At 35.5% G+C, this 14,441-nt stretch overlaps 1 protein-coding gene across 4 annotated transcripts in view; it reads right to left on the reverse strand.

Moving 5' to 3' along the window:
• The window catches only part of LOC141539206 (uncharacterized), a 72,425-nt gene that overhangs the window by 31,643 nt on the left and 26,341 nt on the right, over positions 1 to 14,441 (reverse strand). The window contains exons 6-10 of one of the 4 annotated variants that reach the window (XR_012481222.1): positions 10,072 to 10,195; positions 9,727 to 9,937; positions 7,599 to 7,748; positions 6,856 to 6,969; positions 2,934 to 6,408 (exon numbers count right to left, since the gene is read on the reverse strand). The exons of 2 other annotated variants lie outside the window; for them this stretch is intronic. Coding sequence is in view for 1 of the 2 variants with exons in the window: in XM_074261622.1 (XP_074117723.1) it covers positions 10,113 to 10,195 (83 nt within the window). In the remaining variant the exon portion in view is untranslated. Of the gene's footprint in view, positions 1 to 2,933; positions 6,409 to 6,855; positions 6,970 to 7,598; positions 7,749 to 9,726; positions 9,938 to 10,036; positions 10,196 to 14,441 lie in introns of those variants that run through there. One more of the 4 variants, XM_074261622.1, reaches the window with a different exon arrangement.

Genomic DNA, 14,441 nt, shown 5'->3' on the forward strand with positions numbered 1-14,441 from the left:
AAAATCAAATGCAGAAAGGCAGAAATAAGTAAATGCATTTTTTTCAGATCACAATGCAATAAAAATCACCTGCAATAAAAGGCCAGGGACAAATAGACCAAAAATAATTGGAAACTAAAGAATCTAATCCTAAAGAATGAATGGGTAAAACAACAAGTAATTTCATCCAAGAGAATGACAATAATGAGACAACATAATAAAATTTGTGGGATCCAGCCAAAGTGGTTGTTAGAGAAAATTTCATATCTTTATATGCTTACTTACATAAAATAGAGAAAGAGAAGATCAATGAATTAGGCTTACAACTAAAAAAAAGCTAGGAAAAGAACAAATTAAAAATCCTCAATTAAATATCAAATTTGAATTTCTGAAAATAAGAAGGGAGATTAATAAAATTGAAAGTAAGAAAACTATTGAATTAACAAATAAAACTAAAAGTTGGTTTTATGAAAAAAACCAACAAAATGGGTAAATCTTTAGTTAATTTGATTAAGAAAAAAGAAAGAAGAAAATCAAATTGTTACTCTCAAAAATTAAAAGGGAGAACTTTCCATGAAAGAAGAGGAAATTGGAGCAATAATTAGGAGTTATTTTGCCCAACTATATTTCAATAAATTTGATAATCTAAGTGAAATGGAAGAATATCTACAAAAATATAGGTTACCCAGGTTAACAGAAGAGGAAATAAATTATTTAAATAGTCCCATTTTAGAAAAAGAAATAGAAAAAGCTATTAATCAATTCCCTAAGAAAAAAATCTTCAGGAGCAGAGTACATGTGAATTCTACCAAACATTTGAAGAACAATTGATTCCAATACTATATAAACTATTTGAAAAATAGGAAAAGAAGAACTCCTACCAAATTCCATTTATGACATGGATATGGTGCTGATACCTAAACCAGGTAGGGTGAAAACAGAGAAAGAAAATTATAGACTAATTTCCCTAATGAATATTGATGTAAACATATTAAATAAAATATTAGCAAAGAGATTACAAAAAGTCATCCCCAGGATAATACAATAATAAAACTATCAGCAAGATGATTTTAGAGAAGCCTAGAGAGACTTGCATGAACTGATGTTGAGTGAAATGAGCAGAATTAGGATATCACTGTGCAGAGCAACAGAAATATTATATGATTATCAATTATGATGGACATGACACTTTCCAACAATGAAATGATTGAGGCCAGGTCCTATGATCTTGGAATGAAGAGAGCCATCTATACCCAAAAAGAGGACTGTGGGAACTGAGTGAGGGTCACAACTTAACATTCTCACCTCTTTTTTGTTGTTCACTTGCACTTTGTTTTCTTTTACTTATTTTCTTTTCTTTTTGATCTGATTTTTCTTATGCAGCAAGATAATTATGTTGACATATATTGGATTTAATGTATATTTTAAAATATGTAACACATGTTGTATTGCTTGCCATATAGGGGAAGGAGTGAAGGGAAGGAAGGGAAAATTTGGAACACAAGGCTGTGCAAGGATCAGTGTTGAAAAATAATCCATCCATATGTTTTGAAAATTAAAAGCTTTAATTAAAAAAAAACAATAAAAATAAATTATCTTGAAAAGCAAAAAAAAACAAAAACAAAAAAAAAAACACTTTTATGATTCATGCCCAATAGCAGTATTTTTAGGTCAAAGGATAGGCATGAATTTATAACTTCTTGGGCATCAATCATATCTTATGATCATTTATCAATTGGGATATGGCTCTTATTTTATATAAGTTTGACTCAGTTTCCTCTATGTCTGAGAAATGAGATCTTATCAGAGAATGTTGCTTCAAGATTCTTTTTACAATTACTATCACCAACTGCATTTCCCCCAATTTATTCTATTCTATCCTTCCACTCTGTCCATCCTCAAAATTATTTTGCAACTGACCACTCCCTCACCCATATGTCCTCCCTTTTATCACCTTCCCTACTTTCCATATTCCATTCCCTCTTTCTTTCTTGAAGGGTATACTAGATTTATATCCTCATATTGAGTGTTGATGTTATTTTTCCTTTGAGTCAATTCTGAGAGTAAATTTCACTAACACCCTCTTCTCTCTTCCGCCACAGTAAAAACCTTTTTCTTGTCTTATTATGGAAGATAATTTACATCATTCCACTTTTCCTTTTCCTTTGTCCTAGAACATTTTGCTTTCTTAATTTCATTTTTCCCCATTTTATTTTATTTTATTTTTATTTTATTAAAGCTTTTTATTAACTAAACAGATGCATAGGTAATTTTTCAACATTAACCCTTGCAAAATTTTCTGTTCCAAATTTTTCCCTTCTTCCCCCTCCCCCATGGCAGTTAGTTCAATACATGTTAAATATGTTAAAATATATGTTAAATCCAATAAATGTATGTATATTTATACAGTGTTCTCACTGCACAAGAAAAATAGGATCAAGAAGGGAAAAAATCCTGAGAAAGAAAACAAAATGCAAGTAAACATTAACAGAAAGAGTAAAAATGTTATGTTGTGCTCCACACTCTGTTCCCAAATCCTTTATCTGGGTGCAGATGGATCTCTTCATTACTGAGCAATTAGAACTGGTTTGAATCACCTCATTGTTGAAGACAGCCACATCATCAGAACTGATCATTATATAGTCTTTTTTAGTTGTAAGCCTAATTCATTGATCTTCTCTTTCTCTATTTTATGCAAGTAAGTATATGAAGATATAAAATTTTCTCTAACAACCACTTTGGCTGCATTCCACAAATTGCATGTAGTGCAACTTATATAGTTGCAGTGTATAATTATCTGGTTCTGCTCATTTCACTTCACATCAATTCATCCAAGTCTCTCCAGGCCTCTCTGAAACCATCCTGCTGGTCATTTCTTACTGAACAATTCTATAACAAGTCATGTTCTTACAAAACAATTCTATAATATTCATATACCATCATTTATTCAGTCATTCACAGGCATCCACTCAGTTTCCAGTTTCTAGTCACTACAAAAAGGGCTGCTACAAATATTTTTGCACATGTGGGTCCTTTTTCCTCCTTTAAGATCTCTTTGGAGCCCAGCTTTTGGGATAAGAATTCACTATTTGACAAAAATTGCTGAGAAAATTGGAAATTAGTATGGCAAAAACTAGGCATTGACTCACACTTAACACTACACCAAGATAAAGTCAAAATGGGTTCATAATCTAGGCATAAAGAATGAGATTATAAATAAATTAGAAGAACATAGGATAGTTTACCTCTCAGACCTGTGGAGGAGAAAGGTATTTGCAACCAAAGAAGAATTAGAGATCATTATTGATCACAAAATAGAAAATTTTTATTATATCAAATTGAAAATCTTTTGTACAAACAAAATTAATGCAGACAAGATTAGAACAGAAACAAACTGGGAAAACATTTTTACAATAAAAGGCTCTGATAAAAGCCTCATTTCCAAAATATATAGAGAATTGACTCTAATTTATAAGAAATCAATCCATTCTCCAATTAATAACTGGCCAAAGGATATGAATAGACAATTTTCAGATGAAGAAATTGAAACTATTTCTAGACATATGAAAAGATGCTATTAATCATTATTAATCAGAGAAATGCAAATTAAGACAACTCTAAGATAATACTACACACCTCTCAGATTGGCTAGGATGACAAGAAAAGATAATGCTTAATGTTGGAGGGGATGTGGGAAAACTGGGACACTGATATATTGTTGGTGGAATTGTGAATACATCCAGCCATTCTGGAGAGCAATTTGGAACTATACTCAAAAAGCTGTCAAACAGTGCATACCCTTTGAACCAGCAGTGTTACTACTGAGGTTATATCCCAAAGAGATCTTAAAGGGAAAGGGGCCTATATGTGCAAAAATGTTTGTGGCATCCCTCTTTGTAGTGCCAAGAAACTGGAAACTGAGTGGATGCTCATCAATTGGAGAATGGCTGAATAAATTGTGATATATGAATGTTATAGAATATTACTGTTCTGTAAGAAATGACCAACAGGATGATTTCAGAAAGGCCTGGAGAGACTTACATGAACTGATGCTGAGTGAAAAGAGCAGGACTAGGAGATTATTATATACTTCAACAACAAAACTATACGATGATCAATTCTAATGGATGTGACTCTCTTCAACAATGAGATGAACCAAACCAGTTCCATTTGTTCAATAATAAGTAGAACCAGCTACACCCAGCAAAAGAACTCTGGGAAATGAGCGTGAACCACTACATAACATTTCCAATTTCTCTGTTTTTGTCCGCTTGCATTTTTTATTTCTTTCACAGGCTAATTGTACATTAATTCAAGGTCCAATTCTTCTTGTGCAGCAAAATAACTGTATGCATATGTATACATATATTGTATTTAACATGTACTTTAACATATTTAACATGTATTGGTCTACCTGTAATCTGGGGGAGGAGGTGAAGGCAAGGAGGGGAAAAATTGGAACAAAAGGTTTTGCAATTGTCAATGCTGAAAAATTACCCATGCATATATCTTGTAAATAAAAAGCTATAATAATAATAAAAAAATCTCTTTGAGATATAAGACCAGTAGAAACACTGCTGGATCAAAGGGTATGAAAAGTTTGATAATTTTTTGAACATAGTTCCAAATTTTTCTCCAGAATGGTTGAATCTGTTCACAGTTCCACCAACAATGTATTTCCATCCTTTCCAACACTGGTCATTCTCATTTCCTGTCATCGTAGCCAATCCGAGAGTGTGTAATGGTATCTCAGATAGTCTTAATTTACATTTCTCTCTGATCAATAGTGATTTGAAGCATCTTTACATATGACTAAAAATAGTTTCAATTTCTTCATCTGAAAATGTCTATTCATTTTCTTTGACCCTTTATCAATTGGAGAATGGCTTAAATTCTTATAAGTTTGAGCAAATTATATATTTTAGAAATGAGGCCTTTATCAGAATCTTTGAATGTAAACATGTTTTCCCAGTTTACTGCTTCCCTTCTAATCTTGTCTGTATTAGTTTTGTTTCTACAAAAACTTTTTAACTTAGTATAATCAAAATTATCTATTTTGTGTTCAATAATGTTAGCAAGGATGTAGGAAAATTGGTATACTAATACATTGCTGGTGGAATTGCAATGTGGAACTACGCCCAAAGGGCTGTCAAACTGAGCATACCTTTTGATCCAGCAGTATTTCTCCTGGCCTGTATCACAAAGAGATCATAAAAAAAGGAAAATGATCCACATGTGCAAAAATTTTGTAGTGGTGAAAAACTGAAAACTGAATGGATGCTCATTAGTTGGAGAATGGCTGAATAAATTATGATCTGTGAATGTTATGGAATAATATTGTTCTATAAGAAATGATCAGCACTTGGGAATGGTTCCAGTTTATCCCCCCCAAAAAAAATGATCAGCAGGATGATTTCAGAGAAGCTTGGAGATCCTTAGATAAAATATATGTAGAACCAGGACAACATTATAGACAGCAACAAGAAAAAATTATATAATGATCATTTCTGACAGATGGATTCTTTTCAACATTGAGGTAATTCAGGCCAGTTCCAAAGGTTTTGTGATGAAGAGAGCCATCTGCACCCAGAGAGAGGACTGTGGGCACTAAGTGTGGATCACAACATATTATTTTCACTTTTTTTAATGTTCTTTGCAAGCATTTTGTTTTCTTTCTCTTTTTTTTTCCTTTTTGATCTGATTTTTGTTGTGCAACATGATAATTGTGGAAATATGTAGGGAAGAATTGCATATATTTAACATATATTGGATTACTTGCTATCTAGGAAAGGGAGGAAAAACTCATATTGATTGAATAGAGTGAAGCATGAGTCTTCTTGCACAAAATGACTAATATGGAAATGTTGTACATAATTTATATAACTAGAATGAAACCACTCTCCATCTCAAGAGATATTGGAAAAACTTCAAGAAAGATCAGCTGCACTGGAGTGAAAGGGGTGTTCAGGCCAGTGGGAAACTGATGAGATGGTCTTAATCACAGCTCATGAGCACCTTAAGACCCTCAGTCCTGGCTCAGTAGAAGAGCAAATCAATGGGGCAGCTTCCAGTCCCTGCTCAGAAGGCAAATTCTGGGAACCTAGGCTGTTTACCTGAAAAGAGCAGGCAAAGCTTTCCCCTACAAACCGTGTTCTCAAAGCCTATACAGGAAGCTTAGGACACCCCTATACACCAGAAGCAGAGCTTGATTCTAAAAGTTTGGGAAGAAAACGCAAAAAATATATCCTTAATACAGACATCAAAAAGATGATGCTGTCAATATTGGTGAAATTAATTGAAAACATCAGTATCATAAAAAAAGAGAAATAATATTGAATTATAAATTTAAAAAAAATATTGTTAAGAATGTAATGGAGAGCAAAATGAGGCTCCAACACCAGTTCATCCAATCTTCCTCATGAATAAATCCTGTAGAACAAAAAAATCATCAATGACCTCTTAGAAACTGGTCCAAAGTAGACTATATGGTTTCCCTTCCAGTTCTCTCCTCTAGGAAGGTAGGAACTACTTGTCTCTTCTGCCACCCCCAAGTCACAGCCCAAAGCTAGCTCTCTCTACCACCTCTGCATTACCTGACACACTGAATTATACACAACCTATTCCATTCTCAGGAACCTTTCCCCTCCCTACCCCTAAATTCCTCAAGAGATCTCTGGGCCACATGCTTCTGCTGATATCTGGGGAGAGTCACAGTCACAATTGTCTTTGAAAGGAAAAAATGGATACCTGGGATCAGGAGTAATAATAGAATGAGCACAGGGAATTGACACCCAGTGAGTTTTTTTATGAGGACTGCCATTTAATATTGTCCAATTACCCTCCCCTTACCCATTCTTGCTCCCAGATCATTATTACCTGGACAACTGTGCTTTGCCCACAAAAAACAAATACAAGCACCCACTTCCATTGAATAAGTCACTGCCAGGATCCCATGGACATGACAGAGAAAAGCTACTTTCTGAAGTCGTTCTACAAGAGGACAACAAGAGTTAAGGGCATTACCACTCAAATGCTCCCCTATCTTGTGGATTGTCAGCTTTGATTAAAGGATTCAGGAGCTCCCCAAAAATTGGGAATAAAAGCCTTCTCCAACTAAATATGCTTCACAGGAGAAGACTGCTGTCCCAGCTCTCCCACTAAATACACAGAAGTGGAGAGATGTGAATTGAGATCCCATATTCCCCCAAAAGGTAGCTAAAAATCGCTTTTTTGCACTTATGTCTTCTCATCCAGGAAACATCCCAGATAAGGAAAGAGACCAATAGCCTCAGGGATAGAAAGTGTTAATAGGGGTTCTAGGAATCTAGAGACAATTCCTTAGCTACAGTCTCAGACTTCTGAGGAAAGAGGAATTTTAAGTTTCTGATATGTTTTATAATCCCACAACTTTTCTCTCTGATTAGCTTATGGGAAAGCACCCCAGAAAACCCCAAAATGTGTTTATTATAGGGATTACTGGTACTATTATTGGCTTAAATTGGTTTGGGGGAGGAAACAACTAGTGCTCATATCTCTCTATCTTCCCACTCAAAAGTGGCCCTTAGGGCTCAAGAGGAATTCCCTGCCCTGATTTTTTTTTTTTTTTTAATTATACTTACTTCGGTAGGTAAAAAAGATGGATGTAGAAAAGAAATATGATATTGTCCACAAACCAATTATGTTCCTTATAGTATTTCTCACTTGGGGCTCCATTGGTTTTGTCTCTTCTTCAGTTGTAACTCAGGAGAATCTGACCTGCACACTATGTCCTGGCACAGGTAAAGGCATTACATATTAGTCTTTGGAATCTCCTTCCCAAATAGGTCAATTATATAGACATCCTTCTCTAGGAGAGGGGCATTGATGGCTCTGCTCAGAGAGAAGGATGGACATCTGACTGAGCATAAGGAAAACAAGGGCCATGGTTATACACTCTAAGCTTTCCAAGCACTATCCCCATCCCTGGGTCTCTTGGGGCCCTGCTGCTACTCTCTCTTCCATTTCTTGCATCCATTCCTTGTCCAAAAATATCTCCTCTCAAACCCCAGAAAGTGTCTACCAGGACAGAGTATATTTATTAAGAATAAAGTTGGAATCTGCAGAGGGGGTTACAAGGACTGTATTAGTGTGATAGTTATGATGAAGTACTTCTTTCTATACTTTGGAGAGTCAACAAAGCAGTAAGTCAGTAAGAATTTATTATCTTCAGTGTCCTAGACATTGTACTAAATTTGGGGGATTAAAAAAAGGAAAAAGATACTTACTGCTCTGAAGGAGCTCTCAGTCTAAAGGGGGAGACAACTTACAAACAGCTATGTGCAAATATTTTATATTGAAGATAAATAAGAAAGTTCTTTGTTCCTTCATTTATTCCTTTTTTCCTTCATTTTCCCTCCATCATTTCCTCCTTTTCTCTTTTCCTTCCTCTTTCCCTCAAGCCTGCCATCCTTCTTTCCTTCCTTCCTTTTTCCTTTTCTTTCTTTTCCTTCTTCCCTTCCAATTCTTTTATACCTCTCCCTCTTTTTTCTTCCTCTCTTCCTCTATCCCTTTCTTCCTTCATTCATTCCTTTTTCTCCTTTCCTCCCTCTCCTTCTTTTTCCCTTTCTTCATTCCTTCTTTCATTCTCTAGTACTTTTCAGAGTACTTGGCATATACTCATATACACTTAATGTTTATTGAATTGAACTGTTTTCAATTGTACCTCAGGAATAATGTCATGTAGTATGTTTTCATTTTACATATGAACAAACTGAGGCTGAGAGGTTAAGGGAATGACTTGGGATCATATAACTAGCAAGTTGTCGAAGAAGAAAGTGAACGCAGATCTTTCTGCTTCCAACTGTATCTACTACACTGCTCAGTTCCCTCTGAACCAGGCAAAATCAGAGAAGAATTTAATAGTCATTCTTTCTCAAAAAATAATAGTAATTTTGTAAAGCAATTTGAAAATTGCAAAACATTTTATAGATATCATTTCAAGTAAATCTTTTTAGAAACAGACTTTTTATGAAGTTCTTCCAAAATATCTTCTGCTGGAAATTTGTAACACTCCAAATTTTGTGGGTTCTGTCACTTTAAAAATCATTCAGAGGCTTGATCTGGTGCTGATCTGAGGGAATTGAGGAGGAAGTAAGACCTGCCTAGTCTCTGTCTTCCTGGCTCGACCACCCCCAAGTAAATCTTAAAGAATTCTGAGTTGCAGGTACCTTATTATCTCTATCTTAAAACTGAATTAATTAATCATCAATGACTTTAAGAGCTTTTTCTGTACATATAGAGTTAAAATCACCAGCAAAATATGAACCCAAGTTTTCTGAATTACAACTTTCTATCCACCCCCTTATCTGTTCTCCAATTATGGATATTCCCTACCTCTGCCCTAAATTCACACACACACACACACACACACACACACACACACACACACCCCTCTCATAGCAGACTCCATGGACCTCAAGTCATCAGGCTTTCTGGTCCATTTCCTTCAATAAAGTATTGGGAAAAGGGTAGATGAGGGAGTGGGAAATCATAATATTGAGAGTCAAAAAGATAAATGGGACCTTAGAGATTATGAAGTCCAACACCTCCCTCCCCTCCCTAAACACTCACACCTAGCATACCATCCCATTCCACATTCACCCAGTCCACACATTTTATCATAGAAAAAAAAAAAAAAAAAAAAAAAAACAGCCAAAAGACAGAAGAGACTTATGGAAGGTCACACATGGTATTTGTGAAATTACCTACCTTGACATCCAGGGGAGATCTCTTAGAGTATGGCTATAGTCTGTGTTCTATCTGAAAGTGAAAGCTCAGATAATATATAGGAAGTCAAGTCCATTGTCACATGACAAACTTGGTTGCTGTCATCAAGTAGATGGAGCTCTAGAACAATATCTGGTTGTAGAAAATGTGAAATATATCTTCAGATGGACTTTTGGATAGACTGGAAGCAGTTCTGTTGTAAAAAAAAAAAAAAAAAAAAAAAAAAGGTGATATGGAGTAAAAAGGGATTGTGAAGGGAAAAATGAGGATCAAGATTAGATATAGTAGTTGGACAATGCAGAATTAGGGACAGTCTCTGAAAAAAACCTTAAACTGGTGGTCTCTGGTGCCATGGATTATTCTTCAGTCTATTCATTGTGGAGATCTCCATCCTGTTTGTGCTCAATGATAAAGTGGCCTCTGGTTTGTGACTGGCTATAATTAACTGGAGCTGGAGGAATAAACAGCATAGAAATCAGATCATGAGATCACAGGAGAGTGGGGGGAGAAGGGGAAGACACTCACTCATTGAAAAGGTGAGCTGCTCATCCAAAGCATTCAATTTCAAGAAAACAAATATGTATTAGGTGCTTTCTTTAGGAAGGGCTTTGTTTTCAGTAATGGAAAATATAGTAGAGGGGGAGAGACAGAAACAGAGACAGAGACAGAGACCTAGACAGAGAAAGAGATCCAGAGAAAGAAAAAAGACAGAAAAACAGACAGACAGAAAGGGACAAAGAGAAACAGAGAAAGATAGAGACAGAGAATTATGGTAACAATCTGATAAGTGGATAGGGGAGATCAAGCAACTAAATGACAGACTGGGGAGAGAGAACTCTCCTCTAATCTGTGGAATATGGAAAGGCTTCTTGGAAGCAGGGATGACTGAGCTGAGTATTAGAACATAAGGAATGACAAATGAACATTTTCAAACTGCAATAATGAAAACTATACTTTTACTCAGTCTCATCAAATGATGGAGCAATCAAGAACTTTATAAATCTGAAAGTGTTATATAAATGCTAGCTATTAGAAGGGGCAAGATGTTGTAGTGAATAGATATAATGTTGGACCTGGAGTCAGGAAGACCTGGAAAGCAACTTGAGAACACAAATTTTGCTTAGGAAAATCACATTATATGCCCTAATAAGCTTGACATAGATATGTGACTTGAATATTAAAGAGCATGTCATTAAAAATGCTTATCTGATATCTTTCACAGTTATAGTTGTATATACACACAAACACACACAGACAAACCAACAGTTAGTCAGAGAGGATTACACTGATTACCAAAGAAAAGATAAATAATCTTGTTACATATAATTGAAATTGTGTTGTATGAATAAAATGAACATCACCGGGATATTAAAAAAAAAAAAAAAAAAGCTGTCAACTGGAAAGAATTGACATCGTGTTATCTCTTTTTGAAGGGTAAGATAGCCAATATGTATAGGGAACCAATAGAAGTATGAGAGGCTAAAAACCATTCCCTAATGGATAACTGGTTGATGAATATAAGCAAAAGAATGATAAATGACTGAACACCATAAAAATTTACACGATCAAATTTCCCTTAGTAAATTGGCAAAGATAACAAAAGATAGGAATATTCAATATTGCAGCAGTTGTGAAGAGATAGCCACACTGAAGCACTGATGGTGAATCTGCAAATTGGACTAAGAAAAAATTTGAAAAATGTTAAGAAAATGACTAAAATGTCTACAGCTTAAACAGAGAGTCTCACTGCTAGAGACAAAAATATAATACACCAAGATGATGTTTATAACAATATTCTGTAGGAGAAAAGAACTGGAAATAAAGTAGATGCCAAATGACTGTGTATTGGCTAAAAAAATTGTTATGCATGAATATGATTGGTTATTACTGTGTTTTAAGATATAGTATATAGGAAGAATAGAGAGAAGCATAAGAAGACCTATAGATTGATACAAAGTGACTTAAGGAGAACTGAAAAAACTATATATACAATGAATATAGTAATATAGAAGGAAAACAACTACAATAAACAATCCTTGTTTAATTTTATTGATGTAATTTGGTCTAAAAGAAGAGATATATAACGTTATTTCTCAAAGTGCAGGGTGTTGCTATCTATTGGGAAATTTGGCTAACTTGCTGATTAGTTTTTTGCTGCTTTTTTTTTTTCCATTCTCATTATTTGTTGCAGAAGATGTCTTGTTAGGCAGGAAAAAGGGATGAAATGGGAAATTAAGGTGATGTAAAATTAAAAGATAACAATTTTTTAAAATTAATGGTAAAATTTGATTATTATATATGCCTTAGACATTAAAATATATTTCCCCTTTTTTGAGTGGTTCTAAGATTCTATTGTGTTGCTGTATTTTCTGAAAAATTCTAGGTAATATTATTTTGTTTCATGGAATTTAGGTTTTTTATTAGTTTTTATTAAACTTTTATTAGTTTTATACATTATTCATCTCTTGGGGAAGCCCATGATTTTTAATTTAATTTTTAATGTGGAATGGGATGGTATGCTAGGTGTGAGTGTTTAGGGAGGGGAGGGAGGTGTTGGACTTCATAATCTCCAAGGTCCCATTTATCTTTTTGACTCTCAATATTATGATTTCCCACTCCCTCATCTACCCTTTTCCCAATACTTTATTGAAGGAAATGGACCAGAAAGCCTGATGACTTGAGAGAGGACTCCCTGGGAGGTCCATGGAGTCTGCTACGAGAGGGGTGTGTGTGTGTGTGTGTGTGTGTGTGTGTGTGTGTGTGTGTGTGTGTGTGAATTTAGGGCAGAGGTAGGGAATATCCATAATTGGAGAACAGATAAGGGGGTGGAACAGTGGATAAAGTTATAGAGCTGGATTCCAGACTATGATAGCAATGTAAAACTAAGTACTTGAAGGTCTGCCATGTTGAAAATGGATTAATTTCTTCACTACATGGGTTCAATAGATGGATATTATTTAGAATTATATTTAGGGCTGATGTTAAGAAAAGCTCCCTACCAAATAGAGCTATCACAGATTTGGGAGGGTTGCCTCAAGGAGTAATTAAAGCCATTGAAGCCATCAAGCAGAGGCTAGATGGCTGTTTGTCAGGTACACTGGAATTTGTATTTCTTTTGCAAGGACAAATTGTAACAGAATTACACAATATCAGAATGAGCAGGACTTTCAGAGATCACTTAGTGGACCTGTGCATAGAAAACCATTCTTATTATTGCATACACAATAGGCTTTTGATTAGTGATCTCTTGCAGTGGTTACCTCCACTGTTCTGTTAGGTAGCTCATTCCACTGATGGACAGTTTGAAATATTGGAAAGTTTTCTCTTGCATCAAGCTGAAATTTGCCTCTTTGTAGCATTCACTTCCTTTTTCCTGGAGAAGATGTTCTCATGTTCTAAGTATTCCACCTAGGGAACTAACATTGTTGTGCCTTTCCTTAAATATCAAAGAAATTTTCCCAAAATCCCCACTTTTGTCTTCTTGAAGGTGTGGGGACAATGTTCGAGGCCATAATGTACAAGTGAAAGGAGCACTTAAGTGACTTAGAGTGCAAGTATCATAGTGTTTAAAAAGGGTTAAGCATTGGGTTGAGAGAATTACAGGCTGGGGAGGTTTCCAGTCAGAAACATTCCTCTTATCAGGTCCCTCAGAACCATTGAAGTAGAATGGAGAACTTACTTTACAAAGAAAAACATATCCCATAGATGCACAGATGGTATCTTTGAAGTCAAGTTTTGTAGTTTCAATGCTAATTGTCCCCAAGGATAACTATAATTACATTACATTCTATCAACTAGAATGTCAATTCTCAGGAAGTTATGAAGATGCTTCATAAAAGGTGCTGTAGAAGCATTATGAGTGAGTTTGCCAGGATAATCTTGGAATGGATACCCTACAATTATTTCTCATGATGGTCCATAGTCATGGGTACATCTAGCCCCTGACCCACCTGCTAATATAGGTTTCCAAGGTGAAATTGTGGCAAGCTTGAGAGGAGTTATACTCACTTGCACCAATAGTATTGGTGGTATGTCAGTATCCCAACATCAGGGATGTAAACACGGCCAGTAAGGACCATGATGACATCTACTGTCCCCATGATATTAGTGTTGGGATATGTAGGTCTAAGATCTTTCCCAGCAAGAAAACAGGGGATAGTCAGGTCAGAGTAGTTACTCTGGGGGGTAGCTAGTACAAATGGGGTGGCATCAGAGTGGAGATGGAGACATTTAGGAATAGAACCTTTGCAAAAAATACATTAGGTCATGTCTGTGGGCCACCTTGGGGGTGTTGATGGCACATCCAACAATCCTAAATGCCCCATTACCTACAGAGTTCCCTAGTCTGACTAGGAAGTTATCTCCCCATCAGCAGGAGCTCACAAAGTAACACCAAGAAATCTGGATAGAGAGTATTAGGAGTAAAGTTCTCATGGTGAGAAAGGAAGGAAGGACATTATAGTGAGAGAAAGAAGGACACAGACAATTTCACTCTTCTTTCTCCACAGTGTTTTCAGGGGCTCTACAGAAAAGTAGCTTCAAATCAATGAGGATTCTAAGAAGCCTTAATGGGAGATTCTTTACTCAATCCCCTTGGGTCTCTAAGCACAGTTTAGTAAGGACTCCTTAAGGGTGTGATTGATTTTCTCCACCTTCCCAGAAGCTGAAGACCAGGCAGAGTGGAAGTGTAAGTGATT

This window comes from Sminthopsis crassicaudata, chromosome 1 (genome assembly GCF_048593235.1).
Source record: "Sminthopsis crassicaudata isolate SCR6 chromosome 1, ASM4859323v1, whole genome shotgun sequence".
Taxonomy (NCBI): Eukaryota; Metazoa; Chordata; class Mammalia; order Dasyuromorphia; family Dasyuridae; genus Sminthopsis; species Sminthopsis crassicaudata.